General features: G+C 46.2%; 1 protein-coding gene across 2 annotated transcripts in view; it reads right to left on the bottom strand.

Moving 5' to 3' along the window:
* EGFLAM (EGF like, fibronectin type III and laminin G domains) overlaps nt 1-16,759 on the bottom strand; it is a 221,792-nt gene that overhangs the window by 1,803 nt on the left and 203,230 nt on the right. For both annotated transcript variants that reach the window (XM_012460023.2, XM_012460024.2), the window contains 3 exons: nt 15,183-15,261; nt 11,806-11,949; nt 4,421-4,504 (listed from right to left, as the gene is read on the bottom strand). In XM_012460023.2, coding sequence (XP_012315446.2) covers nt 4,421-4,504; nt 11,806-11,949; nt 15,183-15,261 — 307 coding nt within the window. The remainder of the gene's footprint in view (nt 1-4,420; nt 4,505-11,805; nt 11,950-15,182; nt 15,262-16,759) is intronic.

The raw sequence follows: 16,759 nt of genomic DNA, 5'->3' as shown, positions 1-16,759 counted from the left end.
AAATGTATTAAAGCACCCACTATGTGCCAAGTACTGTGCTACATGATGGGGCTGCAGAAATCAAAGCAAAAGGCACATCTGTGGCCCTCAGGAGTCTGTGGTCTACTGAGGAAGACGAAAAGTCAAACTGTGAATGACAACACAGCGCCAGCACTCCACGGCAGAGGACCGCAAAGGCGCTGTGCAATTACACTGGAGCAGCAGTGCCTAACTTAGACTAGGGAGAGGACAGTTATCAGAGAGATGGTCAGAAAAAGCTGCTCAGAAGAGATTCTGTCCAAAACGAGTCTTGTAGGCTGGGTAGGTAAGTCAACTGAAGGAGAAGATTATGCAAACAGGGGAAGTAAAAATAGCAAAGAGAAAGACCAGGGGTTAGCACAGATGGAACTCAGAGAACACTGGAGCTGGGAAAGACGAAGTCCCAAGCAAACGGTCAAGAGCTTGTAAGGAGTTGAGAATTTTTTTTTTTTTTTTTTTTTTAAGATGGAGTCTCACTGCCACCCAGGCTGGAGTGCAGTGGCATGATCTCGGCTCACTACAACCTCTGCCTCCAGGGTTCAAGCGATTCTCCTGCCTCAGCTTCCTGAGTAGCTGGGACTATAGGCACATGCCACCACGCCCAGCTAATTTTTTGTATTTTTAGTAGAGACAGGGTTTTGCTGTGTTAGCCAGAATGATTTCAATCTCCTGATCTTGTGATCCGCCTGCCTCGGCCTCCCAAAGTGCTGGGATCACAGGCTTGAACCACCGCGCCTGGCCTAGGGAGCTGAGAATTTATCCTGAAGGTGGCAGCGAGCCAGGTAAGAACTTTCAAGTGAAGCCCAGGGGAGGAGAGCTGGTGGTGAGGCATGGCAAGCCATGGGGAGCTGGGATTCCAAGTACAGTGAGAAGCCAATGAAGCAGTTTTTGTAGGTAGAGGATTGGTCCATGGGAAGACTGGCTCAGAAGTTTCTAAAGGACCCACAGAATCCAAAAGTGACTCTAAAGAGAGGAAAAGGGAGGTGTTCATTGGTGGCAAGGGCTTTGCAGTTTTCAAAGCTGTTTCCAAACCTATCTAGCCCCACCAGCCTTCTTCAAGCAAATACATTTGCTTCTATAGAACTTGGGGGTGGACCCACTCAGACCTCACTTCTTAAAAGCAACTCTTCTAGAGCTTTACAGAACTTTTACTGTCTCCATCCTTGAGATCACAAACTTCTCATTTGGGAAGTGCTTTCTTAGAATCCCATATCTGAATGCTGTTACAGGCAGGATTGCCTGCCTTGCTTGCCCTGACTTTAAAAAAATAATTACTCTAAGATATTCCAGTTTTTCTAATTACTCTAGTTCATAAACTCTAAGAATTTTTCATTTTTGATTTCTGAAATGAAGATATACCTTATAATCAATGGCATCTTAGATTTGAAAAAATGTGCTATCACCTTCTAACATAATAATATGCTTCTTTATCATGTTTATTACTCATTGTCTGTTGCTTCCCATTAGTATGCAAGACCCTCAAGGCAAGGCTGTTAATTTTCTTCAATGATGTATCTCCTGTGTCTGGAATAATTTAAGGCTCATCCTAGAAGATGAATGGAAGACTGAATCTGTGGAGCTTCAGCATCCTCACTTGAGATGGAGATAACTATGTCCATCTCCCAATATTATTGTGGAGATCAGACGTTATGCATACAAAGCACAGAGCATGATACCTGATATGTATCTTGCTCTATAAAGACTGGTAGAGGAGTGTGTTGTTATTGTTATCAATATCATCATCATAGTATCATTTTTATCAACAAACTGAAGATTATAAAACCTAAATTGCTGTAAATATTAACTGAGACAAAGTATGTAAAGTATCTGGCACCTGGAGATGTTTAATAAACTGGAATTTATGTTCTCTTTTCCGCTGGGATTAATGCCTGCAAGACCAGGATTCCCCAGAGCAAGACAGTGTCCAAAGCAAGGCCCCCTGGGCAATCTCCTCTTCATTGGCACTCCTATCTCTAACCCTGGAGCATGCTACAGAGAATTAAGATATCCACCCAATCCTTCTTGTCATAATTGATATCCATGGCCTTGACCCAGTTCCCCGTGAGATCTGTTGTACCCTCCCTTCTAGGCCTGTCTACTCACAACTCACAGCATCTGCTGGAATTCTTCCATTCATCTAGTTCCTGGGCTCAACTCCTTCTGTTCAGCCCTCATTGCAACCTAAGACTCACCAGGAGAGGTATCCATGATGCCAGTAGGAAAAGCCAAGTCTGCTGAGCCATCTGCATGGTGCCAATCCCTGACACTCTGACATGTTAAGTTCTTCCTGTAGAACATTCCACTGCCTTATCCCTCATAAACATGTGAAATCCCAGCAGTGAGTGGGCTGCATCATGGGGTGGGATGGAAAGGGCTTTGAGCTGGGATTCTAATCTTGGCTTTTCCCACAAACAGTTGTATAGTCTAGGGGAAGGTCATTTAACATCAGTTTCCTTAGATGTCTAGGAAATGCCTGGTATCCTCACCAGTGTGTATCTTGATATACATAATTAAACCACAACAACTGTGAGGGTTTACAAATTATTCCACAATGTGTGAGGATTCTACCAATGATCTCCACCCAAGGAAACTAAGAGAAAGCTGTTCCCTGATGTTCCCAGGGTGGGGATTTGTAGGAATCAAGTGTGGTTAGAGGTAAAGAGCTCAAGCATTTCATATTCCTTTGGATGTTTCTGGCCAAGTCCTTTTAAAGATGGGTAAGAGAGAGAAATGAAGAAGTTAGAAGACATAGAGTTTGGAATATTTTGGAGTTAGGTGGACTCCATGAATTTTTGACTTGTAGTTTAGAAACTATTTGAAATCCAAGCATGTAGATATTCATTATGGGAAAACATTTCATTTTTCAGAAAGTTAGAGGTGGGACTTCATCAAAATCACCCTCTCTCTCAAGGGCTTTCTAGGCCACCTGGGAAGCTGAGAGGCACAGATCTGCCTCTGTATCCTCGTTTCCTCTAGGGTTTCAAAGGCAGGCCTGGCAGCCAGGGGATGGGGGCCCAGCAAGGCTCCCCCATCAGAGCCTACATGGAAGCTGAGTAGGAAAGTAGCCATAGTGGGCCCCATGTCTCCCAGGCCTCACCCATGACTTCACCCACTGACTTCCCCAGAAAGGGTTATGATAAATCCTCAGGGAACCCCAGCCAGGGCTTTGATTCAGCTTATCTTCTCCTGGGACCTTTATCTAACATGTGGGATTGACATTTCTAAGTTTCAGTCTGCTATGTGGTTTCTGAAAATATATTGTTAGAAATATGGACAAAGATATTAATAGTAAAACTATTATATAAAGAAGAGCAAAGGGATGATTCATCCAAAGTTAATCAGAAGTCAGCGTAGTGATTACCTCTGTGATATGTAATTGGGGGAGATAAGTAATTGGGGCTGGATGAACTACTGACAGCGTCTAAGGTTCAGGTAATGTTTTAAAAAAAATGTGACTGGGTGCAGTGGCACATGCCTGTAATCCCAACACTTTGAGAGGCCAAGGCGGGGGAATCACTTGAGCCCAGGAGGTTGAGACCAGCCCTGGCACATAGTGAGACTCCCTGTCTCTACAAAAATAAAAAAACAGCCAGGCAGACGGTATGTACACCTGTGGTCCCAGCTACTCAAGAGGCTGAGGTGGGAGGGTTGCTTGAGCCTGGGAGGTCAAGTAAGGCTGCACTGAGCCATTATCTCGCCACTGTACTCCAGCCTAGATGACAAAGAAAGACTTTTTCTCAAAAAAAAAAAAAAAAAAAAAGCTGGGGGAGGATTGCCAGTACAATGAGACCTGAAACAATCTTTTTTTTTTTTTTTTTTTTTTGAGATGGGGTCTCACTCTGTGACCCAGGCTGGAGTGCACTGGCACAATCCTGCTACCTCCACCTCCTGGGCTTAAGCGGTTCTCCCACCTCAGCCTGCTGAATAGGTGGGATTACAGGCATGTGCCACCACACCCAGCCAATTTTTATATTCTTTGTAGAGATGGGGTTTCACCATGTAACTCAAGCTGGTTTTAAACTCCTGAGCTCAAGCAATCCACCCACCTCGCCTCCCAAAGTGCTGGGATTACAGGTGTGAGCCACCACGCACAACCCAAACATTCTTTAAATAAGCCCACATACCCTGCACTTTCAAGGCCTCCTCCAGTTCAGCCATCAAAAGGCTTTTTCTCTGGAAGGTTACTGCTCAGTGAAGGCTTGAGGGTTCAGTTTCCCTGGCCTATTAGTGTCAGTGCAGGGCACAGTGGGAGTTGGTGAAAAATGCCCTGAATGGCCTGGATCGGGAGTACTAGGATCCCAGGCAAAGTTGGGGAACAGGACAGCACAGTACCAGGGAACTGGACACCGCATCCCACCGCTGCTCAGCTCTGGCTCTGTCTCATGCTATGGGGGGGACTCACCTAACGGCCTTAACTCGGTGCCACCGACCGTCGTTGAAGGAGCCATTCACCATGATGGATGCCACGCCACTGCCCAGGTTATAGCTAAGGCATTGGAGAAGAAGACAGAAAACAGAATAAAACACTGAGGCACAGGTAGACACTGTTCACAGAAGATTCTCATTCCAAAAGTCCTTTGGAACTCAGAATGCAGCTTCCTTCACACGAAACAAGATGGTTATAAAAGGTGGTGGGTTTACAGGCTAGTTCATGAAATTAAAAATTACCAGACTTCTTAATTATGGCAAAATATACATAACATAACCATGGCCATCGTAATCATTTTTAAGCACACAGTGCAGTATTCATATTGTCTGGCTAGCAGTCTCCAAAACTCATCTTATGAAACAAAAACATTGCAAAAATAATAACCCCACATTCTTCCTCCCCCAAGCCCATGACAACCAGCCTTCTACTTTCTGACTCCATGGATTTGACTCTTCTACATACCTCATATGAGTGGAATCATGGAGTATTTGTCTTTTTTGCAACTGGCTTACTAGTAACATAATGTTATCGAGATTGGTTTTTAATGCCCTCATGTAAGGAAACATCAGCAGTAGACTAGAGTATCAGGAACAAGAAGGGCTCTATCATGAGTAATGTTTCATACTGTGTTACCATGATGGTCTAGCCGCCCACCCCCAAATTCATGTCTACGCAGAGCCTTGGAATGTGACCTTATTTGAAAATATGGTCTTTGCAGATGTCATTAGTTAAGATGAAGTCATACTGGATTAGGGCAGCCATGCATCCCATATGACTAGTATCTATATAAGAAGAGATTTGGACACAGAGCCAGAGACACACAGAGACAGGGAACGCCAATGGGACAATGGAGGCAGGGACTGGAGTGGGGCATCTACAAGCCAAGGAACCCCAAGGGCTGCCAGCCGCCGTCAGAACCTGGGAGATAGGCAAGGAGCCGACTCTCCCTGAGCCCCTCCGGAAGGAGCCGATTCTCCCCGAGCTCCTCCGGAAGGAGCCAGCCCTCACACCGCATCATGGATTTCCAGCCTTCAGAACTGCCAGAGCCCATTTCAATCGTTTTAAGCCACCTAATTTGAGGTCATTTATTACCAGAGGCCTAAGAAATGAATACATCTGTTTTCACTTTTCTACTTAAACTGAACATTGCAGAGTAGGGTGAGCCCCACAGAGATTACGGGAATTTGCCTAAAATCACAAGGCTAATGTGGAACTTGAACTTGGTGTATCCTCGGCCCTCATCCTCTGTTTAACTCTGATGTCAGGTCTCTCTAGTGGCTTCCTATTTTCTATTTCTATTCCCAGATACGCTGATACCACAAGGGTTTCAAAAACATGAACATGTTGTTACCAGAGAGAAATTCCCCTCTTCATCCAGTATCCATTCAATTACTCTAATTAAATTTAATTCAACAAATATTTAGTGAGTGACTATTCTAGCTTAGGCAACTGGGCCAGCTGCCCAGACTTTCCCTGGATAATACAATAAAGCCTATGCCGCCATGCTTTTGAAGGGAAGTATGTTTCACCTGGGATAACTCCCTCCTCATTTTGTAAGAGACACATCTCTCCTTCACCTCATTGCCCAAGATTGAAGGATGTTGAGACAAAACCTGATTAGTTACCAAACACTCGCATGTACTGATTCTGAGAAAACAGCAAGAATAGAAAGTGCTTGGCTTTCTCCAGAGAAAGCACCATAGGTCATTCCTTTAATAATGGAGGCTCAAAGAAGTCACACAGCCCATTGACATTTAACCAAGAATAGGACTTGGGGTGACTTGACAAACCCTGGGACAAAGCTGCCACTCTGACCCTGAAAAATCCACTGTGGTCTAATGAATGTTCCCACATCAAGTATCTCCTTGTATAAAACAGCCTGGTGGTGGAATTTTGAGATTTCATGATTTGGCGGCTAAAGGTTTCTTGAAAGAATAGGAAGTAGGGCGAGCTGCTGGTGGGAGAAAACTTAGCTGAATTACTATCTATGGCTGTTCTGAGAGGCAGTGTGGGGTGATAGAAAAAGCATGGACACTGGAATTCAACGGACTTGTCTTGATCCCCAGATTAGCCAGTTAATAGCTCTGTGACCTTGGGCAATTTGCTTCATTTCTCCAAGCCTAAATAATCTCATCTGTCAAATGGGGTTAATAATCCCTTCCCAGAAGAATTGTAGGGAATGCTAAGTAACATAACACATGTAGGAAGCACTGTACATCACAGGAGCCAAATGAATAATCCCACCACTCCAAACAGAGGGAGCCCTTAGTGCAGCTTGGATACGAGGTTGACAATGCACCCCAAAGGACTGGTAGGAAGGAGAAAGTTGACACTGAGGCTTCAATATGTCACACCTCTCCTGGAAGAGTAGCCATGTGTGACAGCAAGCCAACAAGCTGTCAATATATAACCAAAGCAGTCTGGAACACCCAGATCTCAGAATCAGTGTGACCTGTGTAAGTGCAGGGAGGCTGGATTGGAACACAATTGTGATCCAGTGAATGAAAACCTCTTCAGTTGTCTAAGATCCCATCTAGACAGAGGGCGCGCTTCCTTCTGTTCTCCAGCCCAACAACTCTCCCGTTCAGGCCAAGAGCCAGAATGTGCTCTACGGAGTCAACCATGAATCTGGCAGACAGGAATCCAGACATCATGCTGGGTGGGGGTAACTCAGTTGGTTTCTCCATGGCCTGATTCCCCAATCCCTCAATTCCAAACGATTTCAGACCCTCCAAAGAACCTCCCACTTCCCCTGACATGCTGATACTCACCCAGAAAAAGCTCCCTCATTTATATAACAATAAATGACCAAGAAGAGTGGTTACCTTGACCGGGAGAAGAATGAGGGAGCATTTTTGGGTGGTAGACATGTTCTATATCTTGTTCTAGGTGGTAGTGATTCGATGCTTACATATTCCAAATGTATCAAGCTCAACACTGAACAGGTGTACACAGCATGGAAGTTATGCCTCAGTATAAAAATGTAGAAACAAGCATGCAGTGTAGTAGCATTAAGTACATATTCATACTGACGGGCTGGCAATCTCCAAACTCATCTTACAAAACTAAACCATTGCATTAAATAACCCCTCATTCTTCCTCCCCCAAGCCCATGACAACCAGCCTCCTACTTTCTGACTCCATGGATTTGACTCTTCTACATAACTCATGTGAGTGGAATCAGTGTTTGCTACTTTTGTGACTGGCTTACTTCCCTTAGCATAATGTTATCAAGATTGTTTTTTAATGCCCTCACATAAAGAAACATCAGCACTAGACTAGAGTATCAGGAACAAGAAGGGCTCTATGATGAGTAATGTTTCATACCGTGTTACCATGATGGTCTGGCCGCCCACTCCCCATCCCACCCTCCCATCGCCAAATTCATGTCTAACTTCTCTACCCACATCTTGGGAATCTGACTGCCGTGATGGGTTATTCCAAGCCGCTCAGCCTGGTGTGCACTAGAGGCTGTGAGGCAGAGCACCACGGCAGGCCACCCAGGAATACCTTCCAGAGACGCCTTTTGGAAACCACCTGGCCACCCTCCTGCTTTCCTGTGGTGGCACTTTTAATCATGTCCCATTTAAACTGTAGCAGAAGGCACTTCACTAACGTCAAGTCTCTTCCCTCTCTCCGTTGCATGACAATGTGATGAGGTGAAAATAGCAGGCAATGTTCACTGTGAATGGTCAAGCGATGCTCACAAAACCCGCCGGTGGTAGGCTTTATGCCCCACGTACAATCACAAAACAAAGTGAAACAAAACAAAAACACAGCAGAAAACGGAAAAACACACTCATTTTCTCTGAGCACTTTGATTTCCTTTTTTTCTGCTAAATCTTGCACCAAAACTGTAAGTCTACATACATATATAGATTTTTAGCATCTCATTGTTTTTCCCTATTCTCCAGCAGAAAGGCTTTGAGCACTAAATTAGCCAAAAGATCAGCATTTAGGTGAACAAAGTCATGAAAGTTGAGACTATATTTTATTATTGTAGGATTCCTCTTCCATTTGCTTTGAGCCTGGATCAGACACTGAAACCTCAAGAACATTTTGTCTGCTCTGTAGAACGATTCACTCTCCAGACTGCGCAGTACGTGCTCTGCAAGGGCAGGGCTCATGACTTATTAAAAATAACAATAACAGTAATAAAAATAACTACATTTTAATCGTTACTACATGTTCTCTCTCTGAAGTAAAGGCTTCTAAAACTCAGAAAACGCTTGACCATGGATTATAATTTTTCTTATCGTTATCCTTAATTAGCTACACCAGACCCTGCACTGAACCCTTTACATGAATTCATTCATTTAATTTTTACAACAAACTCTGTCGTTTTGCAGAGGACAGGACAGAGGCTCAGACTTAGGTAACTTGCATGAGCTCACATGGGGGATCAGGCATGTGTGTTCCAAAGCCACTTCGGACTCTGTTTCTCATGGCATGGTTCCTGGAACCACTGGAGTTCTTGTTTCTAATCAGACCCGGTGCCCACTGCAACTACTGCCTCAGAATCTCAGGGAGCAAGCCCAGGAGTCTACCTTTGAAACAAGCTCCCCAGTGACATCTTCAAACCACTGGCCTACTCTGGAATTCCTCTCTGTCCCCAGGGCGCTTCCCTACATCAGTGTCTGGGGGCGTGGATGTGGTGAAATAACAGCACAGATGGAGGAAGAACAGAGCAGCAGCGATGGGGCGGCTCCAGGACCGGGGCAGGCACGGAAGTCGGCCTTGGCCTGGGTTCAGCCATGTATCTCACACAGAACACAATCAGAACTCCAGGATTAGAAGGAAAACACAGGGCCAATTTTCAGGAACCGGAGAAAGAAATGGTAACAAGAAATACGTCCAGGATCCTAAGCAGGTGGGAGAGGGGAAAGGCTATCCGGGTCGGCGTGGGAGCTGGTGGGAGCTGTGGCAGCCCCGAGCCAACCCTGTTTCCCTGCTGGGGTAAAGTGGGTGGTGAATAGGTTCAGCTGACAGTTTAGGGGGAAGTTGGACTATCCCACCCACAGCTGAGCTACTGTTTCAGTTCTCTTTTCTGGGCACAATCAAGTACTTGAGGCCTTGATGAGGTTAACCACAGGAAAACCACAAGAAAATGGCTTCGAGGCCGCCAGCCTGAAACAGGGTGTAAAGAGCTCTGTGTTTGACCTCTGGGTCAGCAATGGGTGGGAGGCCGTGGGGGACAGGAAAGCGGAGATGGTGAGAAGCTGCCTCTCACCTGCCAGCCTCCAGCCTCAACTACACATGACTCTCCAAGGTCCCCAACAATCACAGGACTGAGTCACTTAGCATGCTCTGCTATTTAGGGATGAGCATGACATTGGACAAGTGACATTTCCTCTCAAAACGCCTTTTATTCAAATGGAAAGATTTCTGTTATCCTACTTGGGCTGTCAGTAATCTTAGCACAGGACCAACAGGAGCCCCAGAATTAAGTCCTCAACTTCTCCATTGTCCAATGAGCCCTCCTTTGTCTATTTCAATTCCAATTATTTTCATATCATTGAGCGAACACTCGAGCTAGTCATCAGAGGGGGAAGTAAGAAGTAGCAGCCCCAGAAATGCCTCCCCCATGGAGCTCAAAGCTTCGAGGGTATCAGAATTGCCTGGGGAAATGGCTGTCACACGGGTTGCCGGATCCCACCCCTAGAGTGTTTCTGGTTCAGTAGATTAGGGTGGAGCCTGAGAATGTGGATTTCTAACAAGTTCCCAGGTGATGTTGAGGCTGCTGGTCTGGAGACCACACTTGGAAAGCCACTGTCTAGATGAGTGATTTCTAACCTCGTGTGACAATGTGTCATGACAATCTCTAGAGAAGTGTTTTCATGTTACATGAGACAGTCCCTGCCCCCTGGAAGCTCAGCTTTCACCCATTCTGGTAAGAAGGGTGGGGAGAAATCATTCAGATCATTCTTTAACTACTTCATAGCTACCCATTTGACAAATTTGTAAATAGTCTAAATTCATTTAAAAGAGGGAAGAACTTCTGGCACTGCCCTATCAGTAACACCCAAGAAGTATTTATCAAACTCTCATGATGGTGGATCTATTGAGACACGAATCTGTGCTTTGTTCCTCTGGCAGCAGACACTGGAAAGCAGGGGTTCTCCTTCCCACTCTACACAGCTAATGGGGAGCAGAGTCAGAATTTAAAGTCAGGGCTCCTGGAGCTTAGCGTTTTACACCTTCCTGAGCTCCTGAGTCTTAGGCTGAGTACTCGCTTCCATGCTTGGCCATCATGCTTGGCAGTATCCAAGTCCTCTTTCTGCTCCTTCCTAATTTGTGAGTAAGGAGCATGCAGCAGCAACACCCTAGAGCAAGAACACAGAACTGTTCCTCACAGGGCTAGACGGTAAATTCCTAAGGCTCTGCCATGCAGTTCCTATTGAAGCTACTCAAGTGTGCCACCGAAGCATGAACATGGCCATAGACAATATAGAAATGAAAGAGTATGGGTCAGGCATGGAGGCTCACACATATAATCACAGCACTGTGAGAGGCCGAGGCGGGTGGGTCATGTGAGGTCAGGGTTCGAGACCAGCCTGGCCAACATGGTGAAACCCCCATCTCTACTAAAAATATAAAAATCAGTCAGGCATGGTGGCACATACCTGTAATCCCAGCTACTCAGGAGGCAGACGCAGGAGAATCACTTGAACCCAGCAGGCAGAGGTTGCAGTGAGCTGAGATTATACCACTGCACTCCAGCCTGGGCGACAACAGTAAGACTCCCTCTCAAAAAAAAAAAAAAAGAAAGAAAAAAGAAAAAGAAGAGTACTGCAGTATTCCCATAAGACTTTTTTTTTCTTTTTTGAGATTAAGTCTTGCTCTGATGCCCAGGCTGAGGTGCAATGGCACGATCTCAGCTCACTGCAACATCAGCCTTCCGAGTTCAAGCCATTCTCCTGCCTCCCTCTGAGCTGGAATTACAGGCACCCACCACCACGCCCAGCTAATTTTTGTATTTTTTAGTAGAGATAGGGTTTTGTCATGTCGCTCGGGCTAGTCTCGAACTCCTGACCTCAAGTGATCTGTCCACCTTGGCCTCCCAAAGTGCTGGAATTACAGGCGTAAGCCACTGTGCCTGGCCCCAATAAGACTTTATTTACAAAAGAGTGGTGGGTCAGATTTGGCCTGCAGGTCATAGTTTGCTGACTCCTGCTCTGTAAGATGAATGTTGGAAAGAAAGACCAGGAGCCCCCAATAAAACTTGGAGCTTCAGGCTTCAGCCAATTCCAGCAGATGGTGTTCTGGCTCCCTTTTGAATCACTCTGTTTGGCACGATCTGTACTGTCTGAGAAAATTGCAAGGTGCTGCTGAAGGTCACTGGAGAGGGGGTTGGTTACCTGAACATGAGGGCTCCATCCTGAAGGCCCAAGGAAATGAAGTCACTATTGGGTCTCATGGGGCTGTCTCCCCTCCACAGCAAAAGGCCATCCTTGGCAGTTGTCTTAAACCTCATGAACACATTTGATCTTGATCCTGACACCCTGGAGGAAATACACAAACAAGTCCACCAAATCAACCACCAACATCTGTTTCCAAGTAATTCCAGTTTTGTCTGCCAGCCCTGAGCAACCAGATGTTAAGGATAATCTGGCACTTTCTGACACTTACTTCATCACCATGAGTTGCACCACAGGTCTAAGGTCTGGACTGCTCGCTCAGCAGCAGTCTCCCTCGCTAAGCACCGTGAACCTCCACCAGAGAGCATTCACTGAGTGACAGGTTAGCAAGACTATGGCCAATGCTGTGGCTTAGGCTGCACCCCCTGACACACCTCATTCTTTTCTCTTTCCTGTTTTACTACTCCAGGGCCCCATTCCCCAACAGAAAGTGTGTTTCCCAACTACCAAGAGGCTCAAAACGGCAGCCACCCTGGGCTAGGACCATGGCTGTGGATGGCCAGTTCTGGCCAGTGACTGTCCTTGGGGGCAAGGTGTAGACAGGGGAAATGCTCAGGTGAAGGCGTCTCAGACAAGGAATATGGCCTGAGAGGTGAATGGTCTGGAGCGGTGCTGAGGCAGAGCCAGGGTGGAGAAGAACAGGAACCTCCAGGAAAGGAGGGGTGCTCAGGCGAGGCCGGCTCCATGCCCTACAGCCATGGCTAGGGATAGGTTCACAGTCTGACGTGCTCTTAGCAATGCTTGGGAATAGACTAGCTCAGAAATTCATTCTCATTAGCATGATCAGTGTTTCATCTTGCACAGGGAAAAGAGGGAGGCTGAGGTCCTTGAATCAAGGGTGAGATAGGCGGATACATAATTTAATATTGCTGCCAGCATAACGCTATTGGGAAAGTTTCTTTGTCCATTCTCCAGTCACTTGTATCATCCCTCTCTCTGTCCCACACAGCTGGGTCTGTGTCTGCAGAGTGTCCTCAATCATGAACAGTGGAGGGGACTATTGTCTAGGCTTCCCAGAACCTGATCTAGTCAGGAAGAGACCAATTTGCGTTCCCCATGCAGGGTCTCAGAGCAGTGAGGGAGGAGCGCGGTCCCCAGGCTAGGTGCAGAGCAACCTAGCACTGCCTGTTCCCTAGAGACCTGCTTTCCCCAGACTTTTGCTCGAGGCTGCTTCCCTCTCCCGTTTGCCTTGGGTATACCGATTGGCTACAAGTCAATCAAGAGGTTCCTATTTCTCTCGCCAGTGATTTGTTCACGGGCAGGCATGTGGCAGCACAAATGACAGACACAATCGTATGCCTTTTGTCCAAAGAGATACAATTCTGGGAAGAATTCCTTCTCTTTTAAAAAGAGTCATATGAGGAAAAAAGTCTTTTTGACTTCCACTGGATATAGTCTTCTTACGTGCGGCTTATGGGCAGCTGGGGAGTGGCCTCTGGAGAAGATGCTGAGGACAATGAGCAAGAAATATGGATGAGACTGGAATCTTTGATGGTACAACTACTTCTCTTAATTAATCAACCCAAGATCCAGTGTCGGTCTGGACTCCTTGTAGCATGAAATAGTAAATACCTCTCATGGGTAAGACATTTTAAGATGAGCTTTCTGTTACTTGCCACCAAAGGTATCTGACCAAAATAGACCCTGAACTTGACTTTTACCTGGAGGCTCACATACATGCATCTGTACCTACACATTCATACATACACATACACACACATACACACATACACTCACACACTATTGCACGCTATTGGAGTTGCTGTGGGTTTGGGCCTCACGTCTCCTGCTCTCATCAAGCCCCTCTACTTCCCCAAACCACTGGTGGCCTCTCACCAACTCCCAGAGCCTGAAGATTTGCACCCCTTTCACCCTGTCACTGCATTCCAGGGACTGAATGACCTTCCATCTTTGGAGAGAAAGGGCTGAAGGAGGAGGAGGTTCTCTCTTGGCTGGGAATCCATTTCACCTAAGTCCCCATGCCAAGACAACATAGACAAATACAAGCTGAGATTAGAGAAGTGAAGCAATGTCTGCCCGGTGTGTTTCTGCAGTTACCAGAGACATCCAATGCCCTAGGAAAATTCCTCCCAACCACTTTTGTTCCCTGAAAAGCCACCGAACTCCACTCTAAGAACTGGATGCCTTTCGCTTAAAGATTTGCCTTCCTGTGTTAAGATGCAGTCCACTGGAAGAGGAAGGGAAATCCCAGAATGACTGTGGGCAGCAGAAAGGGGAATAGCACTCTATAAACCACAAAGAACTGAGGGGAGGGAAAGAAAGAGACAAGGGGGGCCAGGCGCGGTGGCTCACGCCTGTAATCCCAGCACTTTAGGAGGCCGAGGCGGGTGGATCACGAGGTCAAGAGACCGAGACCATCCTGGTCAACATGGTGAAACCCTCTCTACTAAAAATACAAAAAATTAGCTGGGCCTGGTGGCACGTGCCTGTAATCCCAGCTACTCAGGAGGCTGAGGCAGGAGAATTGCCTGAACCCAGGAGGCGGAGGTTACGGTGAGCCGAGATCACGCCATTGCACTCCAGCCTGGGTAACGAGCGAAACTCCGTCTCAAAAAAAAAAAAAGAAAGAGACAAGGGGCAAACTGAAAGTGCCAAAAACAAGCTTGACCGAGTTGAGGATTTTAAAGGCTATTCCAAACCAAGACCAAGGACTTCAGGCCAGACTGGAACTTCTGCCCCCAGGGGTGAGATGCCATGGCTGTGGCTTGAGCATTTCCCTGTGCCATGCTCTTGAATCCACATGAAGAGAGCTGAGAAGCCCCTCATTGAACTGGCCAGAGCCTGAAGAGGACACGAGATCTTTACTGATGAAGACACAGGGTAGGTACAGACCCAGCGGGGAACGGGCTTGGATCTGTCTGTCCTTCTGCTGCTGGCCCAGGTCAGACCTGCACACTCTGGCCACGGCACAGCATGGAACTGCCCTGCTCAGAGAATCACACTCATCACTCAGGCTTCAGGAACGTCACACACTCACTGCTTCTCAAAGCCTGAATACTGGAAACTCTGGGACAAGCCATGTCTCTCTCTAGGTCCTTTGACCAGAAGGATACTGGATTGTTCGTAACAGGGTTATTTGAAAGGTCAATTTCTGAAGTTTAGTTTGTTTTTAGTTTTATTTTGCTCTAGTTTCTATGTTTATTTCATGTGTCTGTGTGTTTTTCTCCTGAGGCCACGGCTAAATGATCTTCTTTGAGAATTATCTTCTGGCATGAAATATAAGAAAAAGCCCTGAGAAGGATATAGAGAAATGGACCACCAGAAAGCTGAGGAAGGTGGCTGTTGAAGCTTATTACCTCTTCAAGATATCAGGGTTGTCATATGTCAGGTAACTGCGGCCGATAAACTGCGGGATCTCAATGGCTTCTACGATTGCTGGAACAGAACAGAGAAAGGTTACATAGTATGTAGCTCTCTTGACCCCTGCACTCACACACATGGCAGGAAAATGCCCAGAAAGGCAGCTCCTGGAAATAGGATGTTTAACAATGTGTCAGCTCCTTCCCTTCGAACGCATGCGCATTTGGCCAGGTTCACAGTTGCCCAGACCCATGGCCTGGGGTTGGCTTCTCCCCCATTTTCCCCTCCTGGGGAAGTCCTGTTCCTGCCACTGGCCTCAGTGCTGCTGACAAGTCCTCACAATGTGCTGAAACTTGAACTCTTCCCAGTTATTCTTGGAAGCCAAAGATCAATGTGGGGAGCAGCTGAGGATAACCCCAGATGTTCTCCAAGAGAGGCAGAGAAAACAAATCCCTCAATAAGGACCACTAGGATTCTGGAAAGCTGATTTGCTGTAGAACCCTTTAAGTTATGATTTCGAGAGACTCGAAAGCACTGTGAATGAGGCTCGGAGTCCTGCATTTCTGGTCACCTTCCAGTATATTTCACAAGATCTTTTCTTTTTTTTGAGATGGAGTTTTGCTCTTGTTGCCCAGGCTGGAGTGCAATGGCGTGATCTTGGCTCACTGCAACCTCCACCTCCTGAGTTCAACCAATCCTCCTGCGTCAGCCTCTTAGGTAACTAGAATTACAGGCACCCACCACCATGCCTGGATAATTTTTGTATTTTTAGTAGAGACGGGGTTTCACCGTGTTGGCCAGGCTGGTCTTGAACTCCTGACCTCAGGTGATCCACCCGGCTCGACCTCCCAAAGTGCTGGAATTACAGACGTGAGCCACTGTGCCTGGTCTGTTTCGTCTATTTCATAAAATCTTCACTACAATCTCATGAAGTAGCAACTAGTACGGGGGAAGGGAATGGCTGGTTATTCTCATTTTATGGAAGAAGAAAGTGAGTAGAAAGCATGGAGGAGTTGCCTGAGATCACGTGGTTAACAGAGCAATAGGCTGTGAACCTGACCGGCTCTTCTTAATTCTGGCTTCCGGCCCCTCTCAACTTTCCAATATTTTAGAAATGCATTTTCTTCCTCCCAAACTCTCATCACTTTGTTTTCCTGAGGAATCACCCTATTACACACAGTTAGCAAAATTATAGTTGAAGTGACTATGTGTGGTGTCACGAATCGGGGATGAGGCTAGGGGATTTCTGCTAGAGAAATAACAGCATATCTCTTTCCTTTTGGGAAAGATACAGAAATGGTGGTTTAAAGAAATTAAGGTAGAATAAATCTCAAATTCAAAGAAATGTGCAAACTGAGGGAGAAAAAGCTGGCTTATAAAACATGTTATAGTTTCAAGAAAATATGTGATTTGTGCAAAGAAGACACTGAATGAAAGACTTGCCACCTGGAGAGGAAATGGATAATTATTCGATGATATGAACAATCGTACAGATTAAACTTAACCTTCAAACATAAAAAAAAAGAGGAAACAGCAAAGCCGACGACATTGTGCGATTTTGGCAGCTTCCCAG

The sequence above is a fragment of the Aotus nancymaae genome, unplaced genomic scaffold (genome assembly GCF_030222135.1).
Source record: "Aotus nancymaae isolate 86718 unplaced genomic scaffold, 86718_ANA_hifiasm-v0.15.2.pri h1tg000014l, whole genome shotgun sequence".
Classification (NCBI taxonomy): domain Eukaryota; kingdom Metazoa; phylum Chordata; class Mammalia; order Primates; family Aotidae; genus Aotus; species Aotus nancymaae.
This window is presented reverse-complemented; position numbering and strand designations above follow the sequence as displayed.